The following is a 24,440-nucleotide window of genomic DNA, read 5'->3' as shown; positions in this document are numbered from 1 at the left end:
CATCTCTCCCTCCCTCCATCTCTCCCTCCCTCCATCCTTATATCCCTCCCTCCCTCCATCTCTCCATCCCTCCCTCCATCCATCCTTATATCCCTCCCTCCCTCCATCTCTCCATCCCTCCCTCCATCCATCCTTATATCCCTCCCACCCTCCCTCCCTCCATCTCTCCATCCCTCCCTCCATCTCTCCCTCCCTCCATCTCCATCCCTCCCTCCATCTCTCCCACCCTCCATCTCTCCCTCCCACTCTCTATCCTTCCTTAACCCCCCTCAGATATCGTATCAAGCTGGACAGTGATGCTGAGCAGTATGGGGGACATGGTCGACTGGACACAGACACAGAGTTCTTCACCGAACAGGAACCATTTAAAGGCGTGAACGACCAATGGCAGCCACACTCTTTGAAGGTAGGCTACAGTACCGCTGTGTGGGTAGGATACAGTACCCCTGTGTGGGTAGGATACAGTACCGCTGGGTGGGTAGGATACAGTACCCCTGTGTGGGTAGGATACAGTACCCCTGGGTGGGTAGGATACAGTACCGCTGGGTGGGTGTTGGGTCCAAGTCGGTTCCTCTGCAGCCCCTGTATGACTCTGCTTTGCTTCATCCACTTTTGAAAATGTGCTTTTTACCCATGGTGTTGGCAGAGGCAGGTTCTGGTAGACGCACATACAACACATATACAAACACACACACACACATCTTATAAAACAAAGGTAGTGTCCTGCTAATACTGAATATGCAGTTTCTGCTCCCAATTACTGTCATTCTCTCCTCTGTCTTTCTCTCTCGCTCTCTCTTTGGTTCTCTCTCTTTCTCTCTGGCTCTCGCTTTCTCTCTGGCTCTCGCTCTCTCTGGCTTTCGCTCTCTCTCTGGCTCTGGCTCTCTCTGGCTCTGGCTCTCTCTCTCTCTGGCTCTCTCTTTCTCTCTGGCTCTCGCTCTCTCTGGCTCTCGCTTTCTCTGGCTCTCTCTGGCTCTCGCTTTCTCTGGCTCTCGCTTTCTCTCTGGCTCTCTCTCTCTCTGGCTCTCTCTCTCTCTGGCTCTGGCTCTCTCTGGCTCTCTCTCTCTCTCTGGCTCTCTCTCTCTCTGGCTCTCTCTCTCGCTCTGACTCTCTCTCTCTCTCTGGCTCTGGCTCTGTGGCTCTGGATCTCTCAATTCAATTCAAGGGAGTTTATTGGCATGGGAAACATGTTAACATTGCCTAAGCAAGTGAAGTAGATAATAAACAAAGTGAAATAAATTAAATGTACACTTACAGAAGTTCCAAAAGAATACAGACATTACAAATGTCATATATATATATATATATATATATATATATATATATATAGCCTAGGGCCTACGGCTGCCTTTCTCAATAGCAAGGCTATGCTCACTGAGTCTGTACATATTCAAAGCTTTCCTTAAGTGTGTGTCAGTCACTGTGGTCAGGTATTCTGCCACTGTGTACTCTCTGTTTAGGGCCAAATAGCATTCTAGTTTGCTCTGTTTTTGTTAATTCTTTCCAATGTGTCAAGTAATTATCTTTTTGTTTTCTCGTGATTTGGTTGGGTCTAATTGTGTTTCTGTCCTGGGGCTCTGTGGGGTGTGTTTGTGTTTGTGAACAGAGCCCCAGGACCAGCTTGCTTAGGGGACTCTTCTCCAGGTTCATCTCTCTGTAGGTGATGGCTTTGTTATGGAAGGTTTGGTAATCGCTTCCTTTTAGGTGGTTGTAGAATTGGATGGCTCTTTTCTGGATTTTGATAATTAGAGGGTATCAACCTAAGCATTATTCTGCATGCAGAGTCTCAATTTGGTGTTTGTCCCATTTTGTGAAGTCTTGATTGGTGAGCGGACCCCAGACCTCACAACCATAAAGGGCAATGGGCTCTATGACAGATTCAAGAATCTTTTAGCCAGATCCTAATTGGTATGTTGAAATGTATGTTCCTTTTGATGTCATAGAAGGCCCTTCTTGCCTTGTCTCTCAGATCGTTCACAGCTTATTTTATTTATTTTCTAACCTTTATTTAACTAGGTCAATTAAGAACAAATGTTTATTTACAATGACTGCCGAACCCGGACGACGCTGGGCCAATTGTGCACCGCCCCAATCACAGCCAGTTTGTGATACAGCCTGGATTTGAACCAGGGACTGTAGCGACGCCTCTACCACTGCGATGCAGTGCCTTAGACCGTTGCACCACTCGGGAGTTACCTGTGGCGCTGATCTTTAGGCCAGTTTTTTGTGTGCTCTAGGGCAACGGTATCTTGATGGAATTTGTATTTGTGGTCCTGGTGACTGGACCTTTTTTGGAACACCATTATTTTGGTCTTACTGAGACTTACTGTCAGGGCCCAGGTCTGGCAGAATCTGTGCAGGAGATCTAGGTGCTGCTGTAGGCCCTCCTTGGTTGGTGACAGAAGCACCAGATCATCAACAAACAGTAGACATTTGTCTTCAGATTTTAGTGGGGTGAGGCCGGGTGCTGCAGACTGCCCTCGCCAAGTCGTTGACATTTTCAATTGAAGTCGTAAGTTTACATACACTTAGGTTGGAGTCATTAAAACTCATTTTTCAACCACTCCACACATCTTGTTAACAAACTATAGTTTTGGCAAGTCGGTTAGGACATCTACTTTGTGCATGACACAAGTCATTTTTCCAACTGTTTACAGACAGATTATGTCACTTATAATTCACTGTATCACAATTCCAGTGGGTCAGAAGTTTACATATACTAAGTTGACTGTGTCTTTAAACAGCTTGGAAAATTCCAAAAAATGATGTCATGGCTTTAGAAGCTTCTGATAGGCTAATTGACATGATTTAAGTAATTTGGAGATGTACCTGTGGATGTATTTCAAGGCCTACCTTCAAACTCAGTGCCTCCTTGCTTGACATCATGGGAAAATGAAAATAAATCAGCCAAGACCTCAGAAAAAGAATTGTAGACCTCCACATACCGCTCAGGAAGGAGACACGTTCTGTCTCCTAGAGATGAACGTACTTTGGTGTGAAAAGTGCAAATCAATCACAGAACAACAGCAAAGGACCTTGTGAAGATGCTGGAGGAAACAAGTACCAAGTATCTATATCCACAGTAAAACGAGTCCTATATCGACATAACCTGAAAGGCCGCTCAGCAAGGAAGAAGCCACTGCTCCAAAACCGCCATAAAAAAGCCAGACTACGGTTTGCAACTGCACATGGGGACAAAGATCGTACTTTTTAGAGAATTGTCCTCTGGTCTGATGAAACAAAAATAGAACTGTTTGACTGTAATGACCATCGTTATGTTTGGAGGAAAAAGGGGGAGGCTTGCAAGCCGAAGAACACCATCCCAACCATGTTGTGGGGGTGCTTTGCTGCAGGAGGGACTGGTGCACTTCACAAAAAAGATGGCATTATGAGTAGGGACAATTATGTGGATATATTGAGGCAACATTTCAAGACATCAGTGAGGAAGTTAAAGCTTGGTCACAAATGGGTCTTCCAAATGGACAATGACCGCAAGCATACTTCCAAAGTTGTGGCAAAATGGTTTAAGGACAAAAAGTCAAGGTATTGGATTGGCCATCTCAAAGCCCTGACCTCAATCCTATAGAAAATCTGTGGGCAGAACTGAAAAAGTATGTGCGAGCAAGGAGGCCTACAAACCTGACTCAGTTACACCAGCTCTGTCAGGAGGAATGGGCCAGAATTCACCCAACTTATTGTGGGAAGCTTGTGGAAGGCAACCCAAAACATTTGACCCAAGTTAAACAATTTAAAGGAAATGCTACCAAATACTAATTGAGTGTATGTGAACTTCCGACTTCAACTCTGTTGAATAGGGTGGGGCTTAAGCTGCATCCCTGTCTCACCCTACGGCCCTGTGGAAATAAATGTTTTGTTGTTGCCAATTTTATCCGCACACTTGTTTGTGTCGAATGTTTTTCTGTCAACACCACTTTCCATCAATTTGCATAGCAGACCCTCATGCCAAATTGAGTCGAAAGCTTTTTTGAAATCAACAAATCATGAGAAGACTTTGTCTTTGTTTTGGTTTGTTTGTTTGTCAATCAGGGTGTGCAGGGTGAATACATGGTCTGTTGTACGGTAATTTGGTAAAAAGCCAATTTGACATTTGCTCAGTACATTGTTTTAACTGAAGAAATGTACAAGTCTGCTGTTAATGATAATGCAGAGGATTTTCTCAAGGTTGCTGTTGACGTATATCCTACAGTAGTTATTGGGGTCAAATTTGTCTCCACTTTTGTAGATTGAGGTGATCAGTCCTTGGTTCCAAATATTGGGGAGGATGCCATAGCTAAGAATTATGTTGGAGTATAGCCAATTGTAATTTGTGGTCTCTTTTATCATTTCATTGAGGATACCATCAACACCACAGGCCTTTTTGGGTTGGAGGGTTTTTATTTTGTCCTGTAACTCATTCAATGTAATTGGAGAATCCAGTGGGTTCTGGAATCCAGTGTGTTCTGGAATCCAGTGGGTTCTGGAATCCAGTGGGTTCTGGAATCCAGTGGGTTCTGGAATCCAGTGGGTTCTGGAATCCAGTGGGTTCTGGTAGTCTTTAATAGTTGATTCTAAGATTTGTATTTGATCATGTATATTTTTGTTTTGTTTTTGTTGGGGAATATTCAGAGGTTAAAACTTCCCGTGGGAATATAACGGGATTATATGGGATTGAAAAAAAATATATGGGAATTAACGGAATTATATACAAATTAATATTAATACCATTTAAATGTAGATGTTTTTTTGCTTTGGATATATTTATCATATCATATGGACACAAACCTTTTACCATAAGTAGACTTACTTGATTGATACATAATTGCAAATGATTAAATCCTTCCAATATATATTTTTTTTTAAAGCAATTTAGTTACTAATTGAACTTTAATTAAATGAGTTGACTCTTCACATGGGATGATTTCACTGAACCACAAAATAAAGAGAATATTGAATGATCCCCAATGATCAATTGCATCTCCCAAAACCTTTTCAACACCTATAAAATGATAGTCTAGAAACTAAAGCGTTGGTTGTCTTCCTCTCAGGCTTCCATGTCTTCTCCCTGGACCTCCTCAATGTCCACCTCTTGAACATCAGACTCTGAGGCATCATCTTCACTGTCACTGTCCAACCTTGTTGAGGATGGCTCGATGTCGGGCTCAAAAATTCAACACTCAATATTGCGTGCTTTGGTGTGTGTGTTCCCAAACAAGGACCAGTTGCGCTCTGAGGCGGCTGATGTTGGTGGGATTTGGAGGATGATGGAGGCAACAGGGTAAAGAGCCTCAGATCCACAAAGTCCCTTCCACCAGGTGGCTGATGAGATATGTTGGCACCACTGCCATATTGCATCTCCATTCCAAAGCCCTCGCCAGACTTCCAAGAACCTTTTCCTTATCCAGGTCAAGGTGGCGAGACACGGTAGTGATGACACCACAGGCCTTGTTGATCTCTGCACCAGACAGGTTGCTCTTGCCAGCATACTTGGGGTCCAACATGTACACTGCAGTGTGTATGGGCTTCAGGCAGAAGTCTTCACGCTTTTGATGCATTTCAGAACTGCAGTTTCCTCTGCTTGGAGCAACAGTGAAGTGGGCAGGGCAGTACGGATTTCTTCTCTTACATCTGCAAGCAGAGTCTGAACATCAGACAGGACGGCATTGTCTCCCTCAATCTATGCAATGGCTACTGCTATAGGTTTCAGGAGTTTCAGGGTGCTTACCACTCTGTCCCAAAATACATCATCCAGGAGGATCCTCTTGATGGGGCTGTCCATATCGGCAGACTGTGATATGGCCGTTTCTTGGAGAGACTCGTTCCCCTCCAGGAAACAAACATGATAACAACACTTGTAACTTGATGAACCGTCACATACCTAACCATTTCCTTGGCTGTCTTGTGGAGTGTATCCATTGTTTTCAGTGCCATGATGTCCTTGAGGAGCAGATTCAATGCATGAGTAGCACAGCATATGGATGTGATGTGAGGGTATGACTCCTCCACTTTAGACCAAGCAGCCTTCATGTTCGCAGCATTGTCAGCAGTGCAAATACCTTCTGTGGTCCAAGGTCATCAGACTGCCTTCAGCTCATCTGCAATGTAGAGACCGGTGTGTCTGTTGAGGTGGACATGATGTACTTAATTATTCCTTGTCTAAGAACATTCAACCACCTATCAGAGATGATTGCAATAGTCTGCTTTCTCTATGATATGCTTGACCTTCACTTGAACTCTGCATCCAGCAAATGAGTAGATAAAGCATGTGTGGTTGGAGGGGTGTCTGCTGGACGAACAATGTTCAGAAATATCTTCCAATACACATTGCCTGTGAGCATCAGAGGTGAACCAGTTGTACACACAGCTCGAGCAAGACATTCGTCAGCATTTCTCTGACTACGTTCCTCCATTGAGTCAAAACAACTTCTAATTCCAGGAGGACCATGAGTTGTTGCTATCGATAAGGTGTCTGATTCATCCTTTTCACCTCGAATAGAAGTAGAGGGACTTTTGTCAGAGGTTGCTTGTTGTGAGAGCTGAGGGAACTTTATGCACTTGGCCAGATGATTCTGCATCTTTGTTGCATTCTTCACATATGATTTGGCACAGTATTTGCAAATGTACACAGCTTTTCCTTCTACATTAGCTGCAGTGAAATGTCTCCACACATCAAATAGTGCCCGTTGCATTTTCCTGTAAAGATTTGAAAACAACAAATACAATTCCACGTACAGATAAATATTTAAGCAGTTAGATTAAACAACTCCTTTGTAAGATACATGTTTTTAATAAAACATGTATGGAAACAGGTGAATAAACACTCCTCAGCAGGCTCAACCATACTAAAACACAACATGATATTTTAAATAAAACATGTATGGAAACAGGTGAATTAACACTCCTCAGCAGGCTCAACCAAACTAAAACACAACATGGTATTTTAAATAAAACATGTATGGAAACAGGTGAATCAACACTCCTCAGCAGCCTCAACCATACTAAAACACAACATGGTATTTTAAATAAAACATGTATGGAAACAGGTGAATCAACACTCAGCAGGCTCAACCATACTAAAACACAACATGGTATTTTAAATAAAACATGTATGGAAACAGGTGAATTAACACTCCTCAGCAGGCTCAACCAAACTAAAACACAACATGGTATTTTAAATAAAACATGTATGGAAACAGGTGAATCAACACTCAGCAGGCTCAACCATACTAAAACACAACATGGTATTTTAAATAAATCATGTATGGAAACAGGTGAATCAACACTCAGCAGGCTCAACCATACTAAAACACAACATGGTATTTTAAATAAATCATGTATGGAAACAGGTGAATCAACACTCAGCAGGCTCAACCAAACTAAAACACAACATGGTAATAAAAACAAACGAGCAGAAATTGTTAACAAGTTAGAAATGATTTAAACACACTTTGCTGTCGGCTACTATTTACTAGTTAACAAAAAGTGAAAATGTCTCCACACATCAGATAGTGCCAAATATACAAATTCCATGTACAGATAAATAAACTCAGCAAAAAAAGAAAAGTCTTCTCAATGTCAACTGTGTTTATTTTCAGCAAACTTTAAATGTATAAATATTTGTATGAACATAACATAAGATTTAACAACTGAGACATGAACTGAACAAGTTCCACAGACATGTGACTAACAGAAATGGAATAATGTGTCCCTGAACAAAAGGGGGGTCAAAATCAAAAAGTAACAGTCAGTATCTGGTGTGGCCACCAGCTGCATTAAGTACTGCAGTGCATCTCCTCCTCATGGGACTGCACCACATGTGCCAGTTCTTGCTGTGAGATGTTACCCCACTCTTTCAGCTGACAGCATATTATAACTTGTTATAATATGGTCATAACCATGTCGTATGTCCTAATACCCGTCAAGTAAAGTGTTACTGAAATAATACTGCAAAAAATATAGATATAGATAAACTCTCTTGATAAACTGTCTACAGTTTATAATGAGGTATTCTAACTCAGGTGAGCAAAACCTCGAGACTTCCTTAATATGAGATCACGCACCAGCTGTTGTCAACAGAGAGACACACCTCTCCCCCGTTAGTCTTATCCGAGGCTGCCGCTCGGTCCTGACGATGCACAGAAAAGCCAGCGAGATGTATATTATTCTTCCCGTTGTTCATGCACGACTCTGAGAAACAGGATATTACAGTTGTTCAGGTCTCGTTGATAGGATCGTCTCCAACGGAGCTCATCCAGTTTATTCTCCTGTGATTGAATGTTCGCCAATAGAAATGAGGGTAGAGGTAGTTTATTTACTCATGGACGTAGTCTGGTCGTCTGGCCAATGTAGTCTGGTTGTCTGGCCAATGTAGTCTGGTCGTCTGGCCAACGTAGTCTGGTCAACGTAGTCTGGTAGTCTGGTCAACGTAGTCTGGTAGTCTGGTCAACGTAGTCTGGTAGTCTGGCCAACGTAGTCTGGTCATCTGGCCAACGTAGTCTGGTCGTCTGGCCAACGTAGTCTGGTCGTCTGGCCAACGTAGTCTGGTCAACGTAGTCTGGTCGTCTGGCCAACGTAGTCTGGTCAACGTAGTCTGGTAGTCTGGTCAACGTAGTCTGGTAGTCTGGTCAACGTAGTTTGGTAGTCTGGCCAACGTAGTCTGGTAGTCTGGCCAACGTAGTCTGGTAGTCTGGCCAACGTAGTCTGGTAGTCTGGCCAACGTAGTCTGGTAGTCTGGTCAACATAGTCTGGTAGTCTGGCCAACATAGTCTGGTAGTCTGGCCAACGTAGTCTGGTAGTCTGGTCAATGTAGTCTGGTAGTCTGGTCAATGTAGTCTGGTAGTCTGGTCAACGTAGTCTGGCCAATGTAGTCTGGTCAACGTAGTCTGGCCAACGTAGTGTGGGGATGTAGAGAGGATGGGGAGTAGAGGAGAGTGGGGATGGAGAAGAGAGGGGGGTGTGGAGGTGTTCAGTCCCAGACAGTGGGCTGTTCCCCTTCCCTGTGTGTGTGTGTGTGTGTGTGAGAGAGAGAGAGAGTGAGTTGATTGTTAATGGTTGTCAGGCCTTTTTCCTCTGGTGATCCCCAGGAACGGTTCCACTGTGGAATCTTGGATGAGTGATCAACAATGTATTACAGAGCTCCTAACAGCAAAGTATGATTTTCTTCTCCTCCTTTCTCTCTCTCTGTCCCTCTCTCCTCTCTCTCTCTCTCTCTCTCTGTCCCTCTCTCCTCTCTCTCTCTCTCTGTCCCTCTCTCTCTCTCTGTCCCTCTCTCTCTCTCTCTCTCTCTCTCTCTCTCTCTCTCTGTCCCTCTCTCTCTCTCTCTCTCTCGGTCTCTCTCTCTCGGTCTCTCTCTCTGTCCCTCTGTCTCTCTCTCTCTCTCTCTCTCTCTCTGTCTCCCTCTCTGTCCCTCTCTCTCTCTCTCTGTCCCTCTCTCTCTCTGTCTCTCTCTCTCTGTCCCTCTCTCTCTCTCTCTCTGTCCCTCTCTCTGTCTCTCTCTCTCTCTCTCTCTGTCCCTCTCTCTCTCTCTCTCTGTCTCTCTGTCCCTCCCTCTCTCTCTGTCCCTCTCTCTCAGATCTACATTCCCTGCCGGACAGCGCTGGTTCTGGCCAATGAGGAGCTAGATTACTGTTACTAAGGAAGAGGGGTTGAGGGCTCCTGGTCGTTGGATGTGTCCCGTAATAACCTGATACTACCAGAGGGGAGAGGATGTCGATCAGAAAGACCTACTGTACACACACACACATACACACACACACACACACACGCACATACACACACGCACACACACACACACACACTGAATCATTGTGTTGCATGTTCAGCTAGTCTAGAACTAAATAGTTTGCAGAGGCACCGGCTGACTTTTTCACTGCAGTTTAATAGACCTCGTCTTCCACACACAAAAAGTCAAGGCCATTTTAGTCATATCTGATATTAGTTTTACACATGTTGACTTCAGCCTTATGAGTAAAAGAAAGGGACACAAAGTCAGATTTTATGTTACAGACTTCCATGTGTTAGTTTATAATACACTTTTCACTGTGTTTTGAACACTGTTTGTGCAGGAGGAACACGATGGGATCTGTCTCAATGGCACCCTATTCCCTTCTAATGGGGATTCCGGTCAACTGTAGAGCGCTATGTAGGGACACAGGGAGCTATTTGTGCCCCTTTTTTTGTTTAGGTGTCTGTTAGTTTACTGTTTTAGAGGGAGGACACAGAAACGCAGCTGTCAAAACAGTGTTTAGGGTAATAATCTGTTACTGTATTGTGAATGTGAATGTCTTAACAGTATATTACGGCAGACTGGGAATTTAAATTAAATATAACTTGTACTGTGATAGATGAATAAGGATGTCTCTTTCTGATTCTTTACCGGTGATAACATCAGAACAGGAAGTACACTATTCATTTAAACTGATATCAGAACAGGAAGTACACTATTCATTTAAACTGATATCAGAACAGGAAGTACACTATTCATTTAAACTGATATCAGAACAGGAAGTACACTATTCATTTAAACTGATATCAGAGCAGGAAGTACACTATTCATTTAAACTGATATCAGAGCAGGAAGTACACTATTCATTTAAACTGATATCAGAACAGGAAGTACACTATTCATTTAAACTGATATCAGAACAGGAAGTACACTATTCATTTAAACTGATATCAGAACAGGAAGTACACTATTCATTTAAACTGCTATCAGAACAGGAAGTACACTATTCATTTAAACTGATATCAGAACAGGAAGTACACTATTCATTTAAACTGATATCAGAACAGGAAGTACACTATTCATTTAAACTGATATCAGAACAGGAAGTACACTATTCATTTAAACTGATATCAGAACAGGAAGTACACTATTCATTTAAACTGATATCAGAACAGGAAGTACACTATTCATTTAAACTGCTATCAGAACAGGAAGTACACTATTCATTTAAACTGATATCAGAACAGGAAGTACACTATTCATTTAAACTGATATCAGAACAGGAAGTACACTATTCATTTAAACTGCTATCAGAACAGGAAGTACACTATTCATTTAAACTGATATCAGAACAGGAAGTACACTATTCATTTAAACTGATATCAGAACAGGAAGTACACTATTCATTTAAACTGATATCAGAACAGGAAGTACACTATTCATTTAAACTGATATCAGAACAGGAAGTACACTATTCATTTAAACTGATATCAGAGCAGGAAGTACACTATTCATTTAAACTGCTATCAGAGCAGGAAGTACACTATTCATTTAAACTGATATCAGAGCAGGAAGTACACTATTCATTTAAACTGATATCAGAACAGGAAGTACACTATTCATTTAAACTGATATCAGAGCAGGAAGTACACTATTCATTTAAACTGATATCAGAACAGGAAGTACACTATTCATTTAAACTGATATCAGAACAGGAAGTACACTATTCATTTAAACTGATATCAGAACAGGAAGTACACTATTCATTTAAACTGATATCAGAACAGGAAGTACACTATTCATTTAAACTGATATCAGAACAGGAAGTACACTATTCATTTAAACTGATATCAGAGCAGGAAGTACACTATTCATTTAAACTGATATCAGAGCAGGAAGTACACTATTCATTTAAACTGATATCAGAACAGGAAGTACACTATTCATTTAAACTGATATCAGAGCAGGAAGTACACTATTCATTTAAACTGATATCAGAACAGGAAGTACACTATTCATTTAAACTGATATCAGAGCAGGAAGTACACTATTCATTTAAACTGATATCAGAACAGGAAGTACACTATTCATTTAAACTGATATCAGAACAGGAAGTACACTATTCATTTAAACTGATATCAGAACAGGAAGTACACTATTCATTTAAACTGATATCAGAACAGGAAGTACACTATTCATTTAAACTGATATCAGAACAGGAAGTACACTATTCATTTAAACTGATATCAGAACAGGAAGTACACTATTCATTTAAACTGATTTCAGAGCAGGAAGTACACTATTCATTTAAACTGATATCAGAACAGGAAGTACACTATTCATTTAAACTGCTATCAGAACAGGAAGTACACTATTCATTTAAACTGATATCAGAGCAGGAAGTACACTATTCATTTAAACTGATATCAGAACAGGAAGTACACTATTCATTTAAACTGATATCAGAGCAGGAAGTACACTATTCATTTAAACTGATATCAGAGCAGGAAGTACACTATTCATTTAAACTGATATCAGAACAGGAAGTACACTATTCATTTAAACTGCTATCAGAACAGGAAGTACACTATTCATTTAAACTGCTATCAGAACAGGAAGTACACTATTCATTTAAACTGCTATCAGAACAGGAAGTACACTATTCATTTAAACTGCTATCAGAACAGGAAGTACACTATTCATTTAAACTGCTACAGCGTTCAGGTCCTGAAAGATGCTGGTATAAGGGCTGGATTACTTGACAGAGAGAACTTGTTGCGAAGTTCCTCATGATACATCGGAGAGAGTGTATTTTGTTACAAGATACACCACTGAAGCAGAGAACATTAAAACAATCATTAAAAATAATTGGGGAATCATTCAAAGTGATACGCTACTACGCCAAGTCTTTCCTAAAGCCACCAGTCATAAGCTTTAAGAGATGTCCTACCCTAAATGACAAATAAGTCCACAGTTATCTTCTGGGTGACTCTCAAAAAACTTGGCTTGACCACAAACCCAAGGGCTCTTTTAAATGTAAATATTACAACCGTTGCAGAAATATTGCACAGAAGAAGTATTTTGTTGACACAGCTTCTAAAATGGAGTATTACGTCAAGCATTTCATTAACTGTAAAACCACTCATGTCATCTATAGATTGGAATGTCCACAGTGCAAGGTGTTCTACATTGGAATGACCACAGTGCAAGGTGTTCTACATTGGAATGTCCACAGTGCAAGGTGTTCTACATTGGAATGTCCACAGTGCAAGGTGTTCTACATTGGAATGACCACAGTGCAAGGTGTTCTACATTGGAATGTCCACAGTGCAAGGTGTTCTACATTGGAATGTCCACAGTGCAAGGTGTTCTACATTGGAATGACCACAGTGCAAGGTGTTCTACATTGGAATGACCACAGTGCAAGGTGTTCTACATTGGAATGACCACAGTGCAAGGTGTTCTACATTGGAATGACCACAGTGCAAGGTGTTCTACATTGGAATGTCCACAGTGCAAGGTGTTCTACATTGGAATGACCACAGTGCAAGGTGTTCTACATTGGAATGTCCACAGTGCAAGGTGTTCTACATTGGAATGTCCACAGTGCAAGGTGTTCTACATTGGAATGACCACAGTGCAAGGTGTTCTACATTGGAATGACCACAGTGCAAGGTGTTCTACATTGGAATGACCACAGTGCAAGGTGTTCTACATTGGAATGTCCACAGTGCAAGGTGTTCTACATTGGAATGTCCACAGTGCAAGGTGTTCTACATTGGAATGTCCACAGTGCAAGGTGTTCTACATTGGAATGACCACAGTGCAAGGTGTTCTACATTGGAATGACCACAGTGCAAGGTGTTCTACATTGGAATGACCACAGTGCAAGGTGTTCTACATTGGAATGTCCACAGTGCAAGGTGTTCTACATTGGAATGACCACAGTGCAAGGTGTTCTACATTGGAATGTCCACAGTGCAAGGTGTTCTACATTGGAATGTCCACAGTGCAAGGTGTTCTACATTGGAATGACCACAGTGCAAGGTGTTCTACATTGGAATGACCACAGTGCAAGGTGTTCTACATTGGAATGACCACAGTGCAAGGTGTTCTACATTGGAATGTCCACAGTGCAAGGTGTTCTACATTGGAATGTCCACAGTGCAAGGTGTTCTACATTGGAATGTCCACAGTGCAAGGTGTTCTACATTGGAATGTCCACAGTGCAAGGTGTTCTACATTGGAATGTCCACAGTGCAAGGTGTTCTACATTGGAATGTCCACAGTGCAAGGTGTTCTACATTGGAATGTCCACAGTGCAAGGTGTTCTACATTGGAATGTCCACAGTGCAAGGTGTTCTACATTGGAATGTCCACAGTGCTAGGTGTTCTACATTGGAATGACCACAGTGCAAGGTGTTCTACATTGGAATGTCCACAGTGCAAGGTGTTCTACATTGGAATGTCCACAGTGCAAGGTGTTCTACATTGGAATGACCACAGTGCAAGGTGTTCTACATTGGAATGTCCACAGTGCAAGGTGTTCTACATTGGAATGACCACAGTGCAAGGTGTTCTACATTGGAATGTCCACAGTGCAAGGTGTTCTACATTGGAATGTCCACAGTGCAAGGTGTTCTACATTGGAATGACCACAGTGCAAGGTGTTCTACATTGGAATGACCACAGTGCAAGGTGTTCTACATTGGAATGACCACAGTGCAAGGTGTTCTACATTGGAATGTCCACAGTGCAAGGTGTTCTACATTGGAATGTCCACAGTGCAAGGTGTTCTACATTGGAATGTCCACAGTGCAAGGTGTTCTACATTGGAATGACCACAGTGCAAGGTGTTCTACATTGGAATGACCACAGTGCAAGGTGTTCTACATTGGAATGTCCACAGTGCAAGGTGTTCTACATTGGAATGTCCACAGTGCAAGGTGTTCTACATTGGAATGTCCACAGTGCAAGGTGTTCTACATTGGAATGACCACAGTGCAAGGTGTTCTACATTGGAATGACCACAGTGCAAGGTGTTCTACATTGGAATGACCACAGTGCAAGGTGTTCTACATTGGAATGTCCACAGTGCAAGGTGTTCTACATTGGAATGACCACAGTGCAAGGTGTTCTACATTGGAATGTCCACAGTGCAAGGTGTTCTACATTGGAATGTCCACAGTGCAAGGTGTTCTACATTGGAATGACCACAGTGCAAGGTGTTCTACATTGGAATGACCACAGTGCAAGGTGTTCTACATTGGAATGACCACAGTGCAAGGTGTTCTACATTGGAATGTCCACAGTGCAAGGTGTTCTACATTGGAATGTCCACAGTGCAAGGTGTTCTACATTGGAATGTCCACAGTGCAAGGTGTTCTACATTGGAATGTCCACAGTGCAAGGTGTTCTACATTGGAATGTCCACAGTGCAAGGTGTTCTACATTGGAATGTCCACAGTGCAAGGTGTTCTACATTGGAATGTCCACAGTGCAAGGTGTTCTACATTGGAATGTCCACAGTGCAAGGTGTTCTACATTGGAATGTCCACAGTGCTAGGTGTTCTACATTGGAATGACCACAGTGCAAGGTGTTCTACATTGGAATGTCCACAGTGCAAGGTGTTCTACATTGGAATGTCCACAGTGCAAGGTGTTCTACATTGGAATGACCACAGTGCAAGGTGTTCTACATTGGAATGTCCACAGTGCAAGGTGTTCTACATTGGAATGACCACAGTGCAAGGTGTTCTACATTGGAATGTCCACAGTGCAAGGTGTTCTACATTGGAATGTCCACAGTGCAAGGTGTTCTACATTGGAATGACCACAGTGCAAGGTGTTCTACATTGGAATGACCACAGTGCAAGGTGTTCTACATTGGAATGACCACAGTGCAAGGTGTTCTACATTGGAATGTCCACAGTGCAAGGTGTTCTACATTGGAATGTCCACAGTGCAAGGTGTTCTACATTGGAATGTCCACAGTGCAAGGTGTTCTACATTGGAATGTCCACAGTGCAAGGTGTTCTACATTGGAATGTCCACAGTGCAAGGTGTTCTACATTGGAATGTCCACAGTGCAAGGTGTTCTACATTGGAATGTCCACAGTGCAAGGTGTTCTACATTGGAATGTCCACAGTGCAAGGTGTTCTACATTGGAATGTCCACAGTGCTAGGTGTTCTACATTGGAATGACCACAGTGCAAGGTGTTCTACATTGGAATGTCCACAGTGCAAGGTGTTCTACATTGGAATGTCCACAGTGCAAGGTGTTCTACATTGGAATGTCCACAGTGCTAGGTGTTCTACATTGGAATGTCCACAGTGCAAGGTGTTCTACATTGGAATGTCCACAGTGCAAGGTGTTCTACATTGGAAAGTCCACAGTGCAAGGTGTTCTACATTGGAATGTCCACAGTGCAAGGTGTTCTACATTGGAATGTCCACAGTGCAAGGTGTTCTACATTGGAAAGTCCACAGTGCAAGGTGTTCTACATTGGAATGTCCACAGTGCAAGGTGTTCTACATTGGAATGTCCACAGTGCTAGGTGTTCTACATTGGAATGTCCACAATGCTAGGTGTTCTACATTGGAATGTCCACAGTGCAAGGTGTTCTACATTGGAATGTCCACAGTGCAAGGTGTTCTACATTGGAATGTCCACAGTGCAAGGTGTTCTACATTGGAATGTCCACAGTGCAAGGTGTTCTACATTGGAATGTCCACAGTGCAAGGTGTTCTACATTGGAATGTCCACAGTGCAAGGTGTTCTACATTGGAATGTCCACAGTGCAAGGTGTTCTACATTGGAATGTCCACAGTGCTAGGTGTTCTACATTGGAATGTCCACAGTGCAAGGTGTTCTACATTGGAATGTCCACAGTGCAAGGTGTTCTACATTGGAATGACCACAGTGCAAGGTGTTCTACATTGGAATGTCCACAGTGCAAGGTGTTCTACATTGGAATGTCCACAGTGCAAGGTGTTCTACATTGGAATGTCCACAGTGCTAGGTGTTCTACATTGGAATGTCCACAGTGCAAGGTGTTCTACATTGGAATGTCCACAGTGCAAGGTGTTCTACATTGGAAAGTCCACAGTGCAAGGTGTTCTACATTGGAATGTCCACAGTGCAAGGTGTTCTACATTGGAATGTCCACAGTGCAAGGTGTTCTACATTGGAAAGTCCACAGTGCAAGGTGTTCTACATTGGAATGTCCACAGTGCAAGGTGTTCTACATTGGACGGACAAAGAGACGCCTTCAAGGCCGCTTAGCGGAACACAAGTACACCATACGGGCGATGAAAACTACCCCACGGCAAGGCACTACAAGTCCCTACACCATGGCAACCCTGCCTCCCTACAATCTATGGCCTCTATTAGAAAAGGGGACCGTCTTAAACAGTTAAACCAAAAGGAGAGTTGGAATAGTGTACTATGGAATAAATAGCTTTCTTATTCTTGACACTTCTCCCAGTCATATTTTAGGTTAGAACTACCTTTCTAAGTGTTCTCATACTTCTAGCTTGGGAGTTGTATCTTTATGATAACATAGCTACAGTACTTCACTTTTTAATGTGTATCGTATTGCTTACTAGGTGTTGTCCAATCAATTTTATAACCACTCTCTCTTCTAATTAGGGCTAATTGGAAAAGCTGTTCAATAGAGGACATCGTATTATTTCCTTGTACTCCCTGACGAAGGCCATGCAGCCGAAACGCGTCGGATTTTTTAAACTTTGTTTCTATGGAACATGACATACAAATAAAGGCATTTTAATTAATTAAATGAAGAGGGCCTTGGTCCTCCTTTCTTTTTGATTAATATTTTCTTTAATTTACACAAAACAACAAACATTTTTTTTATAATATATTTAATATGGGTTGTTAATCAGTCTTCCTCAAATGAAGGGGATGAGGAAGCAAGAGGGAGGGAATCTGATTTCATTGGTCCTTTTATTCAGGGTAAGTACAGAGTTAGCTGTAAGTTAGCCTGCCCCGAAGGAGGTTATTTCTGAAGAATTCCATAGAAATTTACCTGGCTAAAAGGAGAGCCACTTTCGTCCGGTTTTCCCGAGTTGACCGAAGTTACCTCACTAACTCAAACCTGCTTCGAAGGATCAACCCTCAGGTTGTCTGGGATCTGGGATGATGTGAGGTATTACAGACTTTATTTTATATATTTATTTAACCTTTATTTAACCAGGAAGGGCTCATTGAGATTAAAATCTATTTTTCAAGAGTGTCCTGGCCAAGATAGGCAGCACCAAGTCCTTACAAAAAAAATTACAGACAGACAACATGAAAAACTACAAGTAATCTAGTAAAAACCATTGAATTCACAAGAGTATAAAACAGCAAATTAAAAACATTGACAGGTCAGGGAATCAGCCTCAAAATCCTTCATCGGGGATTTAAAAACACCAATCGGGACAAGTTCTTCCAGTTTAAAAGTATTTTGTGAGGCGTTCCAGGACGATGGCGCAGAGGACATAAAAGCCCTTTTACAAAATTCAGTTGGGACATTTGGAACAGTTAGCAGGATAAAGTCCAGCGAACGAAGAGAGTTCCCAACACATTTCTAAACAATAAAAATGCCCAAATAAAAAGGTAGTAAACCCAAAATGGCTTTGTAAATAAAAGTATACCCGTGCCTGAGTCTACGAGTGACTAGAGAAGCCCAGCCAACCCTGGTATACAAAGTGCAGTGGTGCGTAAGGGTTTTGCAGTTTAAAATAAATCTCAAAGTGCCATGGTAAAGAGTGTCAATTGATCTCAAACACTGAGCGGAAGCATTCATATATAAAATATCCCCATAGTCTAGTAAAGGCATAAATGTAGCTGATACTAGCCTCCTTCTGGCTTCAAAAGAAAAACAGGCCTTATTCCTAAAATAATATCCTAATTTCAGCTTCAATTTTTTTGTAATTTGTTGAATATGCAATTTAAAAGAGAGGCCGTCATCAATTAAAATTCCAAGATATTTATATGAGGTTACAACCTCAAACTCCTTGCCCTGACAGATAGTAATAGGTGACAGATTCAGAGGTCTATTCCTTGCTTTAGAAAACACCATTAGTTTAGTTTTGTCAGTATTGAGGATAAGCTTCAATTGACACAAGGTATGTTGAACAGCAGTTTGCAAGTTCTGGAAAGCTTTTGTAAGAGACGAGGCACAACAGTAAATAACATAAATCGGCATAAAAATGAAGTTTTTTGGACATTTTTGTCTAAATCATTTATATAAATAGTGAATAAGCGAGGACCGAGCACACCATTAAAGACAGACATAAGCCCATCAAATTGAGTGCACTGAGTTCTATCAGACAGATAGTTATCAAACCATGCAACTGCATGCTCTGAAAGACCTCCACTCGACAATCTCTGCCTTAATATTGCATGATCAACTGCATCAAAAGCCTTAGAGAGATCAATAAAAAGTGAGACACAGTGCTGTTTTTTGTCAATGGCTTCAATGATATAATTTAAAACCTTCATGGCTGCTGTAATTGTGCTATGCTTCTTCCTGAAGCCCGATTGGTACATTGATAAAATAGAGTTAGTAAATAAAAACGATTTTAGCTGTTCACTTACAAGGGTTTCAAGTATTTTCACCAGGCGTGACAGCTTTGAGATTGGCCTATAATAATTTAAAAGAGTTGGAACTCCCCCTTTTAAAAGTGGTAGGACAAATGCTGATTTCCAGATCTTTGGAATTTCATTACATTCCAGGGTTAAATTGAACAGAGATGTAAGTGGTTCAGCTATGAAATCAGCTGCCAGATTTAAAAAGCAGGGATCCAAAAGATCAGGACCTGCAGGCTTTCTCTGATCTAAGGATTTCAGGGCTTTATGTACCACCTGCACTGAGAATGGCAAAAAGCTAAAGGTTTGACCAGCTCTCACTAGTTCATACACACAGGGTTGTACAGAGACGGATGACACTGAATCAAACAGCCTACCAGATGATACAAAGTGCTCATTGAAACAATTCAGCATTTCAGTTTTGTCATATATAGCAACAGAGACTGGGACAGGGAGAGGTTTAAACTGTCAGTGAAGACTCTTGCCAGCTGGTCAGCGCATGCTCTGAGTACATGTCCTGGTAATCCGTCTGGCCCGTGGTCTTGTGAATGTTAACCTGTTTAAAGGCATAACTCACATCGGCTACAGAGAGCGAGATAACAGTCGTCTGGAACAGCTGGTGCGCTCATGCATGGTTTCAGTGTTGCTTGCCTCTAAGCGTACACTAAGCGTACACAGAAGGAATTTAGCTCGTCTGTTAGAATCTCGTCATCTGGGTTTCCCTTAGTAGTCCGTGATAGTTTGCCACGTTCGTAAGAGTAGGGGTGTTAACCCCGGTGTCCTGGCTAAATTCTCAAGCTGTCCCTCATACCATCACGGTCACCTAGTCATCCCCAGCTTACAATTGTCTCATTCATCCCCCTCCTCCTCTCCCCTGTAACTATTCCCCAGGTCGTTGCTGTAAATGAGAACGTGTTCTCAGTCAACCGACCTAGTAAAATACAAATAAAATAAATATTCCACGAGTGTCAGAACCGGCGTAGATTAAACGCCCTGTTTTGACTGTTTGATGGCTCGTCGGAGATCATAGGGGATTTTCATTACGCGTCCGGATTAGTGTCCTGCTCCTTGATTCTAGCCTGTAGCTCAGTGCGGATGTTAATCCATGGCTTCTGGTTGCCCCCCCCCCCCCCCCCCAATCCCTCTTCCTCAAAACCTGTAAATATTGGGCTTGTTGAAGACGACAACGTCATCCCCAGTGACCGTACATACAGTGCCTTCGGAAACTAGTCTGACCCCTTGACTTTTTCCACAATTTGTTACTTTACAGCCTTATTCTAAAAATGATTTTTTTTTTAAACCTCAGCAATCTACACACAATGTCCCATAATGACAAAGCGAAAACAGGTTTTTAGAATAAAACATTTAAAAAAAACAGACCTTATTTACATAAGTATTCAGGTCCTTTGCTTTAAGACTCGAAATTGAGCTCAGGTGCATCCTGTTTCCCTTTATCATCTTTGAGATGTTTCTACAACTTGATTGGAGTCCACCTGTGGTAAATTCAATTGATTGGACGTGATTTGAAAAGGCACACACCTGCCCATATAAGGTCACACAGTTGACAGTGCATGTCAGAGCTTGTTTCGAGGCCCAGATCTAGGGAAGGGTACCAAAACATGTCTGCAGCATTGAATGTCCCCAAGAACACATTGGCTTCCATCATTCTTAAATGGAAGAAGTTTGGAACCACCAAGACTCTTCCTAGAGTTGGCCTCCCGGTCAAACTGAGTAATCGGGGGAGAAGGGCCTTGGTAAGGGAGGTGACCAAGAACCCAATGGTCACTCTGACAGAGCTCCAGAGTTCCTCTGTGGAGATGGGAGAACCTTCCAGAAGGACAACCATTTCTGCAACAATCTACCAATCAGGCCTTATAGTTGAGTAGCCAGATGGAAGCCACTCCTCAGTAAAAGGCACGACAGCCCGCTTGGAGTTTGCCAAAAGGCAACTAAAGACAACTCTCAGACCATGACAAGATTCTCTCGTCTGATGAAACCAAGATTGAACTCTGGCCTGAATGCCAAGCGTCACGTCTGGAGGAAACCTTGCACCATCCCTATGGTGAAGCATGGTGGTGGCAGCATCATGCTGTGATATGTTTTTCAGGGACTGGGAGGCTAGTCAAGAACGAGGCAAATATGAATGAAGGGTTTAGCAAAGTACATAGAGATCCTTGATGAAATTCTGCTCCAGAGCGCTCAGGACCTCAGACTGGGGCGAAGGTTTACCTTCAAACAGGATAACGACTCCAAGCACACAGCCAAGACAACGCATGAGTGGCTTTGCGACAAGTCTCTGAATGTCCTTGAGTGGCCCAGCCAGAACCCGGACTTGAACCCGATTGAACATCTCTGGAGAGACCTGAAAATAGCTGTGCAGCAATGCTACCCATCCAACCTGACAGAGCTTGAGAGCATCTGTAGAGAAGAATGGGAGAAACTCCCCAAATACAGGTGTGACAAACTTGTATCATCATACCCAAGAAGACTCGAGACTGAAATCACTGCCAAAGGTGCTTCAACAAAGTACTGAGTAAAGGGTTTGAATTAGAAAATAGCAAAAATGTATAAAAGCCTGTTTTTGCTTTGTCATTATGGAGTATTGTGTGTAGATTAATGAGGGGGGTGGGAACTATTTCATCAATTTTAGGATAAGGCTGTAATGTAACAAAATGTGGAAAAATTCAAGGGGTCTGAATACTTTCCGAAGTCACTGTATGTACTGGGGATGACGTCACTGGGGATGACGTTGTCGTCTTCAACAAGCCCAATATTTACAGTTTTTGAGGAAGAGGGATTGGGGGGAGCAAGTGTTTTAAATTGTGCAGTATTTAGCTATTATAATGTTAGGTTCTTATTTTTCAGAGTAAATAACCCACGGACACTAGAGAAGCTTTAACCAAGTTTATTCATCCCAAAGGTTCTGTACAGCTGAAAACAGACAGCTAAAGATTTCAGACTTCACAGTTTATATACATCCTACTTAAGACACTCCCCTTTCTCTCCAATCTTTACATTTTATGGCTCCACAGGAAGCCAATAGAGGGTAACAGGATTCCAAACATTTATTACTCTCAAGAGAATCTGTCCTCAACTCTTGACTTCAACCCCTCTTTCATCTAATACCCAGATGTCCATCTGTCTCCCCAGTATCAACACATCGCTCTCCTCTCCTCCTGACCTCAACCCCTCCTTCATCTAATCCACAGATGTCCATCTGTCTCCCCAGTATCAACACATCGCTCTCCTCTCCTCGTGACCTCAACCCCTCCATCTAATCCACAGATGTCCATCTGTCTCCCCAGTATCAACAGATCGCTCTCCTCTCCTCCTGATCTCAACCCCTCCTTCATCTAATCCACAGATGTCCATCTGTCTCCCCTGTATCAACCCATCGCTCTCCTCTCCTCCATCAAACTCATTCCAAAGCATTCTGTATTTCTTCTGAGAACCATAAACTTCTAACATAACACCCAGTCTCTTTAATTTCCTATCATTCATTTACTATCTCAATGTTCAAAGTTTAGCCGATTTCAACAATAGTAACAGTCTGGTAGCGACAGCTGTGGTGTATGTGTGTGTGCGTGCGGTATGTGACCTCATTCTCCGATATCGACTGCCTTGACAGTAAGGTCGTGACCAGCTGGTGGCTGGTTCGTGGGGTCCTTGATGATGCTGCGTGCGGGCCTTCCTCGGGCACAGCTTAAAGTAGATGACCTGGATAGGTGGGAACACAGGCCCAGTGATTTATTGGACTGTCTTCACCATCCGCTGGTTAATGAACCCTTCATAAGGTCTGTAGTTTACAGTAGTATAAACCCTTCATAAGGCCTGTAGTTTACAGTAGTATAAACCCTTCATAAGGCCTGTAGTTTACAGTAGTATAAACCCTTCATAAGGCCTATAGTTTACAGTAGTATAAACCCTTCATAAGGTCTGTAGTTTACAGTAGTATAAACCCTTCATAAGGCCTATAGTTTACAGTAGTATAAACCCTTCATAAGGTCTGTAGTTTACAGTAGTATAAACCCTTCATAAGGCCTATAGTTTACAGTAGTATAAACCCTTCATAAGATCTGTAGTTTACAGTAGTATAAACCCCTAGTGTCTATATAGGACACACCCCTAGAATCTATATAGGACACACCCCTAGAGTCTATATAAGACACACCCCTATAGTGCACAGTTCTGCAGTAACAAACATTGATGGTTTTAACATTAAAAGGGGTTTTAAAACCTACCTAATAGGCTGACCACACTGTTCGCGAGCATTGCAAAATAAATTTAGAAATCTATGTTATTCAATTATTACACTCACACTGCTCGCGCATGCCAACGAGCGTCTGCGTTGCCAAGGGCTAAAATAAAAGTCATTTCTATTTCTGACCCAGATCGTGCCGCAAGTCCTGCCTTTCCCATCTTCTCATTGGTTTATAGAAGCAGGTACCAACGTGCCATCTCCTTATTGGTTATACCCACATGGGTGATTGAAAGATGAACTGTTTTGCCGGTCATCATGGTAATACTATGAAAGTTTAGATGCCAATCACCATATAAGTTCAAAGATGAAAATACCTGGAAGGAGGAGAGATGACAAACGATTTCGGTTGACCGTTTTATGTGTGGATAAATTGTCAGAGTAGAGGACCTTGTGCATTTCAGGTAAAATAAAAACTCTATGTTTATATCCCAGGACAAATTAGCTAGCAACAGCAAGCTAAATAAATAGGACAAATTAGCTAGCAAGTGCAAGCTAAATAGCTAAATTGCCATAAATGTGTAATGCTTTTCGACCTGTCCCCAAATTAATGTAATTGGTTCAGAGTTTGTTTTTGATATTTTAACCTGCGTGTCGTGATCACGTGTAGGGGGACAAAATACATGTATGCACGATGGCGCACGTGCGCAGCCGGTTTGGGTTCCGTGTTAGTTCCGATCGAATGTGTGTGTCAGCTACTTCTTCAGATAATGTGATGTTTCACTTTCCAGATGACTGATGGCAGCACACCATCAAGCATAGGCCGTAGTGGATCGAAACGTGGTCGTTCCTAAACCCTGTGGGGTCTGAGTACATTCTGACAGTTACTTTTCTGAGTAAAAAGAAGAAACAAGGAACCAGAAAA

General features: G+C 42.2%; 1 protein-coding gene across 2 annotated transcripts in view; it reads left to right on the top strand.

Moving 5' to 3' along the window:
* Nucleotides 1-10,345, top strand: part of LOC110510287 (1,4-alpha-glucan branching enzyme 1a) — a 157,014-nt gene extending 146,669 nt beyond the window's left edge. For both annotated transcript variants that reach the window (XR_016493168.1, XM_036968271.2), the window contains 2 exons: nucleotides 274-406; nucleotides 9,569-10,345. Coding sequence is in view for 1 of the 2 variants with exons in the window: in XM_036968271.2 (XP_036824166.1) it covers nucleotides 274-406; nucleotides 9,569-9,631 (196 nt within the window). In the remaining variant the exon portion in view is untranslated. The remainder of the gene's footprint in view (nucleotides 1-273; nucleotides 407-9,568) is intronic.
* Nucleotides 10,346-24,440: the final 14,095 nt, after the last annotated feature.

This window comes from Oncorhynchus mykiss, chromosome 29 (genome assembly GCF_057628025.1).
Source record: "Oncorhynchus mykiss isolate SJ-2025 chromosome 29, ASM5762802v1, whole genome shotgun sequence".
Taxonomy (NCBI): Eukaryota; Metazoa; Chordata; class Actinopteri; order Salmoniformes; family Salmonidae; genus Oncorhynchus; species Oncorhynchus mykiss.
This window is presented reverse-complemented; position numbering and strand designations above follow the sequence as displayed.